Genomic DNA, 7,909 nt, shown 5'->3' with positions numbered 1-7,909 from the left:
TTTTAAATACTTTTATGAGTGGGACCCTTTTGGGTCCCAGGGAATTTTAGTGGGATTGTTTTCTAATTAAAAACAGTCATTGTTCAAAAATTAACAATGGATCAAAGTCAATGTTGTTATGAATTATTGACCTACTCAAGGCTCCAATTACGTCACATCAAATATTCCACTTGGAAATATTTTTGGGGGGAATTATTGTATATTTTGTGTGTTTTCCATGACAAAAAAAAAGGCATCAAACAAAAAATACATAATATTGTAATAGTAGTTTTAATTTTTTTTAAAACAACCTCTAAAAGTATAAAAAGGGGTGCATTTTTTCTGACATTTTAAAAGTACTATTACAAAATACAGAACAAAGTATAATAAAAGAGCAAACAGGTGAAATGTAACGAGAAAATGTTGACTATTAAAAAAGGGTTTATAACAAACAGTCAAAAAACATTTTCAAAAAGTATATATATGATCCACGTATTGATTTACAGATTCAAGAGGTGAAAGTAAACAAAAAATATTAATATATGACTTATTTTAAACACTTTTATGAGTGGGACCCTTTTGGGTCCCCGAGAATTTTTGTGGGATTTTTTTTCTCTTTAAAAACTGTCATTGTTTAAAAATTGATAATGACTCAAAATCAATGTTGTTATGAATTATTGACCTACTCAAGGCTCCAATTACGTCACATTAAATATTCCACTTGGAAATATTTTGGGGGGGAAATATTGCATATTTTGTGTGTTTTCCATGACAAAAAAAGGCATCAAACAAAAATACATAATATTGTAATAGTAGTTTTATTTTTTTTTAAAACAACCTCTAAAAGTATACAAAGGTGTACATTTTTTCTGACATTTTAAAAGTACTATTACAAAATACAGAAAAAAGTAGAATAAAAGAGCAAACAGGTGAAATGTAACGAGAAAATGTTGACTATTAAAAAAGGGTTTATAACAGTCAAAAAACATTTTCAAAAAGTATATATATGATCCACGTATTGATTTACAGATTCAAGAGTTAAAAGTAAACAAAAAATATTAATATATGACTTATTTTAAACACTTTTATGAGTGGGACCCTTTTGGGTCCCAGAGAATTTTAGTGGGATTTTTTTTCTAATTAAAAACTGTCATTGTTTAAAAATTGATAATGACTCAAAGTCAATGTTGTTATGACTTATTGACCTACTCAAGGCTCCAATTACGTCACATCAAATATTCCACTTGGAAATATTTTTTGAGAAAAGATTGCATATTTTGACAAAAAAGGCATCAAGCAAAAAAAACAAAAACTTATAATTGACGGATTGATCTAGAGATTTAAGTGATGAACGTAAAAAAGTAATAATGTATGACTTATTTTTAACACATTTATTAGTTGGAGAATGAATAAAGAAGGAAAATCAATGTTATGAATTATTTACATATTTAAGACTCTAAAAATTTCACATCAAATATTACACTTTAAATGTGTTTTATTGGGGTGGGGGAAATTGCATATTTTGTGTTTTTGCTATAAAAACAAAAACAAAAAGGTGATTAAAAAAACACAAAAGTTGAAAGTAAAACATATTTGGTCCTTTTTTGCTGATTGTCTTTTCTTGTTCTTTTTTTTTAATTTACATTTTCACAAATGTCTACTCTTTGGACACAACTGATTTAATATGAACATTAATTATAAATCATTGAAACACAATAATAACATTAAAATGATGAGAAATAAAAGCAAACAATACTAATAAAATGATGATGAAAACGTGTCGAGAGAGCAGCCAACATTTACAGACGAACACAAAAAAAGAGTAAAATGAACTCAAATAAGCAAATAGAGATCTGAAGTGAAATAAAAAGCAGCATTTGATGATCTTTGAACATGATTACGTAACAAAGTGACGTGAGAGAAGTGGCGCCCCTGCTACCCACAATGCAGTGCGCGTGACGTCATAGTGAAGGGACCAAGATGGCGGCGCTCGGTGCAGCAGAAGTGATCACACAGCTGGAGAGCGCTGCTAAAGTTCTCATGGTCAGACTTTATACTATTACTAATTATACTAGTACTAATTATACCTTTACGTCTGTCTGCACTACTTCTACCCTTCTGTCTTTACTACTTCTACCATTACTAGTTCTACCCTTCTGGCTTTACTTGTTCTATCATTTCTCTTTACTAGTTCTACCCTTTCTCTTTACTAGTTCTACCCTTCTGTCTTTACTAGTCCTACCATTTCTCTTTACTAGTTCTACCCTTTCTCTTTACTATTTCTACCCTTCTGTATTTACTAGTTCTACCAGTGAGCTTGACTAGTTCTACCCTTATGTCTTTACTAGTCCTACCATTTATCTTTACTAGTTCTACCCTTATGTCTTTACTAGTCCTACCATTACTAGTTCATTACTACTACATCTACCCTTTTGTCTTCACTAGTTCTAACCTTCTGTCTTTACTAGTTCTACCCTCCTGTCTCTACTAGTTTTACCATTACTAGTCCATTACTACTACATCTACCCTTTTGTCTTTACTAGTTCTAACCTTCTGTCTTTACTAGTCCTACCATTTCTCTTTACTAGTTCTACCTTTCTGTATTTACTAGTTCTACCAACAAGCTCTACTCGTTCTACCCTTCTGTCTTTACTAGTCCTACCATTTCTCTGTACTTGTTCTACCCTTTCTCTTTACTAGTTCTACCCTTCTGTCTTTACTAGTCCTATCATTTCTCTTTACTAGTTCTACCCTTTCTCTTTACTAGTTCTACCCTTCTGTCTTTACTAGTCCTACCATTTCTCTTTACTAGTTCTACCCTTTCTCTTTACTATTTCTACCCTTCTGTATTTACTAGTTCTACCAGTGAGCTTGACTAGTTCTACCCTTATGTCTTTACTAGTCCTACCATTTATCTTTACTAGTTCTACCCTTATGTCTTTACTAGTCCTACCATTACTAGTTCATTACTACTACATCTACCCTTTTGTCTTCACTAGTTCTAACCTTCTGTCTTTACTAGTTCTACCCTCCTGTCTCTACTAGTTTTACCATTACTAGTCCATTACTACTACATCTACCCTTTTGTCTTTACTAGTTCTAACCTTCTGTCTTTACTAGTCCTACCATTTCTCTTTACTAGTTCTACCTTTCTGTATTTACTAGTTCTACCAACAAGCTCTACTCGTTCTACCCTTCTGTCTTTACTAGTCCTACCATTTCTCTGTACTTGTTCTACCCTTTCTCTTTACTAGTTCTACCCTTCTGTCTTTACTAGTCCTATCATTTCTCTTTACTAGTTCTACCCTTTCTCTTTACTAGTTCTACCCTTCTGTCTTTACTAGTCCTATCATTTCTCTTTACTAGTTCTACCCTTTCTCTTTACTAGTTCTACCCTTCTGTCTTTACTAGTCCTACCATTTCTCTTTACTAGTTCTACCCTATCTCTTTACTAGTTCTACCCTTTCTCTTTACTAGTTCTACCCTTCTGTATTTACTAGTTCTACCAGTGAGCTTGACTAGTTCTACCCTTATGTCTTTACTAGTCCTACCATTTCTCTTTACTAGTTCTACCCTTCTGTCTTTACTAGTCCTACCATTACTAGTTCATTACTACTACATCTACCCTTTTGTCTTCACTAGTTCTAACCTTCTGTCTTTACTAGTTCTACCCTCCTGTCTCTACTAGTTTTACCATTACTAGTCCATTACTACTACATCTACCCTTTTGTCTTTACTAGTTCTAACCTTCTGTCTTTACTAGTCCTACCATTTCTCTTTACTAGTTCTACCTTTCTGTATTTACTAGTTCTACCAACGAGCTCTACTAGTTCTACCCTTCTGTCTTTACTAGTCCTACCATTTCTCTGTACTTGTTCTACCCTTTCTCTTTACTAGTTCTACCCTTCTGTCTTTACTAGTCCTATCATTTCTCTTTACTAGTTCTACCCTTTCTCTTTACTAGTTCTACCCTTCTGTCTTTACTAGTTCTACCCTTTCTCTTTACTAGTTCTACCCTTTCTCTTTACTATTTCTACCCTTATGTATTTACTAGTTCTACCAGTGAGCTTGACTTGTTCTACCCTTATGTCTTTACTAGTCCTACCATTTCTCTTTACTAGTTCTACCCTCTGTATTTACTAGTCCTACCATTTCTCTTTACTAGTTCTACCCTTTCTCTTTACTAGTTCTACCCTTTCTCTTTACTATTTCTACCCTTCTGTATTTACTAGTTCTACCAGTGAGATTTACTAGTTCTACCCTTATGTCTTTCCTAGTTCTACCATCTCTCTTTACTACTTCTACCATTTGTCATTACTAGTCCTACCCTTTTACTAGTTCCACCAGTGGTCATTACTACTTCCACCAGTGGGCTTTACTAGTTCAACAATTTGTCATTGCTAGTTCCACCAGCGGGCTTTACTAGTTCCACCAGTAGTCATTACTAGTTATACCAGTGGTCATTACTACTTCCACCAGTGGTCATTACTAGTTCCACCAGTGGGCTTTACTAGTTCTACCATTTGTCATTACTAGTTCCACCAGCGGGCTTTACTAGTTCCACCAGTGGTCATTACTAGTTATACCAGTGGTCATTACTAGTTCCACCAGTGGTCATTACTAGTTCCACCAGCGGGCTTTACTAGTTCCACCAGTGGTCATTACTAGTTCTACCAGTGGTCATTACTAGTTCTACCAGTGGTCATTACTACTTCCACCAGTCTCGACTGTGTTGATGTTTGCTCATGTTAGTGCTGCTAAAAAGTGAACCATGTACACAACTTCCTCCATCTTCTCCTCCTCCATCTTTTACTTACTTTACTTCTTCCATCTTCTACTCCTCCATCTTCTCCTCCTCCATCTTTTACTCCTCCATCTTTTACTCCTCCATCTTCTACTCCTCCATCTTCTCCTCCTCCATCTTTTACTCCTCCATCTTCTACTCCTCCATCTTCTCCTCCTCCATCTTCTCCTCCTCCATCTTTTACTCCTCCATCTTCTACTCCTCCATCTTTTACTCCTCCATCTTTTACTCCTCCATCTTTTACTCCTCCATCTTCTACTCCATCTTTTACTCCTCCATCTTCTACACCTTCATATTTTACTTCTCCATCTTCTACTCCTCCATCTTCTACTCCTCCACCTTCTACTCCATCTTTTACTCCTCCACCTTCTACTCCATCTTTTACTCCTCCATCTTCTACTCCTCCATCTTTTACTCCTCCATCTTCTACTCCTCCATCTTCTCCTCCTCCATCTTCTCCTCCTCCATCTTTTACTCCTCCATCTTCTATTCCTCCATCTTCTCCTCCTCCATCTTTTACTCCTCCATCTTTTACTCCTCCATCTTTTACTCCTCCTTCTTCTACTCCTCCATCTTCTACTCCTCCATCTTCTCCTCCTCCATCTTCTCCTCCTCCATCTTTTACTCCTCCATCTTCTACTCCTCCATCTTCTCCTCCTCCATCTTTTACTCCTCCATCTTCTACTCCTCCATCTTCTCCTCCTCCATCTTCTCCTCCTCCATCTTTTACTCCTCCATCTTCTACTCCTCCATCTTTTACTCCTCCATCTTTTACTCCTCCATCTTCTCCTCCTCCATCTTTTACTCCTCCATCTTTTACTCCTCCATCTTCTACACCTTCATATTTTACTTCTCCATCTTCTACTCCTCCATATTTTACTCCTCCACCTTCTACTCCATCTTTTACTCCTCCACCTTCTACTCCATCTTTTACTCCTCCATCTTCTACTCCTCCATCTTTTACTCCTCCATCTTTTACTCCTCCATCTTCTACTCCTCCATCTTCTACTCCTCCATCTTTTACTCCTCCATCTTCTACTCCTCCATCTTTTACTCCTCCATCTTCTACTTCTCCATCTTCTACTCCTCCATCTTCTACTCCTCCATCTTTTACTCCTCCACCTTCTACTCCATCTTTTACCCCTCCACCTTCTACTCCATCTTTTACTCCTCCATCTTCTACTCCTCCATCTTTTACTCCTCCATCTTTTACTCCTCCATCTTCTACTCCTCCATCTTTTACTCCTCCATCTTTTACTCCTCCATCTTCTACTCCTCCATCTTTTACTCCTCCATCTTCTACTTCTCCATCTTCTACTCCTCCATCTTCTACTCCTCCATCTTTTACTCCTCCACCTTCTACTCCATCTTTTACTCCTCCACCTTCTACTCCATCTTTTACTCCTCCATCTTCTACTCCTCCATCTTTTACTCCTCCATCTTTTACTCTTCCATCTTCTACTCCTCCATCTTCTACTCCTCCATCTTTTACTCCTCCATCTTTTACTCCTCCATCTTTTACTCCTCCATCTTCTACTCCTCCATCTTTTACTCCTCCATCTTCTACTCCTCCATCTTTTACTCCTCCATCTTGTACTCCTCCATCTTCTACTCCTCCATCTTTTACTCCTTCTGCTCCTCCATCTTTTACTCCTCCATCTTCTACTCCTCCATCTTTTACTCCTTCAACTCCTCCATCTTTTACTCCTTCTACTCCTCCATCTTTTACTCCTCCATCTTCTACTACTCCATCTTTTACTCCTTCTACTCCTCCATCTTTTACTCCTCCATCTTCTACTCCTCCATATTTTACTCCATCTTCTACTCCTCCATCTTCTACTCCTCCATCTTTTACTCCTTTTACTCCTCCATCTTTTACTCCTCCATCTTCTATTCCTCCATCTTTTACTCCTCCATCTTTTACTCCTTTGACTCCTCCATCTTTTACTCATCCATCTTTTACTCCTTCGACTCCTCCATCTTTTATTCCTCCATCTTTTACTTCTCCATTTTTTTACTCCTTCGACTCCTCCATCTTTTACTCCTTCGACTCCTCAATCTTTTACTCCTCCATCTTTTACTCTTCCATCTTTTACTCCGTCGACTCCTCCATCTTCTACTCCTTCAAATGTGCTTTCACTTTGTGATCTTGACTGTGTTGAAACGTTTAAGAAACATTTGAAAACTTCTCTTTTTAGTAAAGCTTTTAGTTGATTTACCTTTTACTCTATTTTTAATCCACTTTGTATCCTTTTTATGAAGATGTTTTAAATTGAATAGTTTTATCTTTGTATGTGATTTGATCTGTGAAAAGCGCTTTATAAATAAAATGTACTTACTTACCTATGGTGGTCAGCGAGGAAAAATCCATGAATTAGATGCAGCGTTTTACAAGCCCCAGGGTTCAAAGCGTAGGAAAAAAGTAAGGGCTTATAGTCTGAAATGTACAGTAATGCTAAGAAGACTGCTATTGGCTGTCAGGAGCAACGTTAAGTGGAGGTCAACTCTTGATGCACTTCATCAGCTCCACAATGCTAACAACACAGAATGCTAACAACAAAGCTTATAGTCATTTAAAAAAAATACCATAGCAAGTTTATTTATAAAGCTCTTTAAAAAGAAGCACAGCTGAAGAACATAGGGCTGTACACCACCAAGAAATAGAGGCAAAGCACAGACTAAAAAATAACATTTAAAACAGAAGTAAAATACACATTGAAAAAGCAAATACAAATTACCCTAAGAACAATTTGTTAGATAAAAGCAGTTAAAAAGTTACAAACAGTTAAAAAGTTTAAAGTCTCATGCTGGGTTAAAAGCCAGTGAATAAAAATGGGTTTTAAAAGTAGCCAAAGAAGGAGCCTGTCTCACATGGAGAGGGAGATTGTTCCAGAGTTTGGGACCCGCAACAGAGAAAATAATATAATAAATAAAAATAAAATAATAATAACGTCCACGCTATCAGCACATGGATGTAGGGTTGGGCAATATGGCTAAAAACTCTATCACAAATAGTGTTTTATATCGGTTGAAATCCATAATTATTGACATTTTAGATAGAAATATATGAAACGTAAACTAAAATATTTGAAATGCAACCTTCCTCTCTGATTATAATGCTCAGCT

General features: G+C 36.3%; 1 protein-coding gene across 1 annotated transcript in view; it reads left to right on the top strand.

The window, feature by feature from the left end:
* Positions 1 to 1,884: 1,884 nt before the first annotated feature.
* The window catches only part of xpo4 (exportin 4), a 148,493-nt gene continuing 142,468 nt past the window's right edge, over positions 1,885 to 7,909 (top strand). The window contains exon 1 of the mRNA XM_061926096.1: positions 1,885 to 2,022. Coding sequence (XP_061782080.1) covers positions 1,960 to 2,022 — 63 coding nt within the window. The 5' untranslated portion in view covers positions 1,885 to 1,959. The remainder of the gene's footprint in view (positions 2,023 to 7,909) is intronic.

The sequence above is a fragment of the Nerophis lumbriciformis genome, linkage group LG31, assembly GCF_033978685.3.
Source record: "Nerophis lumbriciformis linkage group LG31, RoL_Nlum_v2.1, whole genome shotgun sequence".
Lineage (NCBI taxonomy): Eukaryota > Metazoa > Chordata > Actinopteri > Syngnathiformes > Syngnathidae > Nerophis > Nerophis lumbriciformis.
This window is presented reverse-complemented; position numbering and strand designations above follow the sequence as displayed.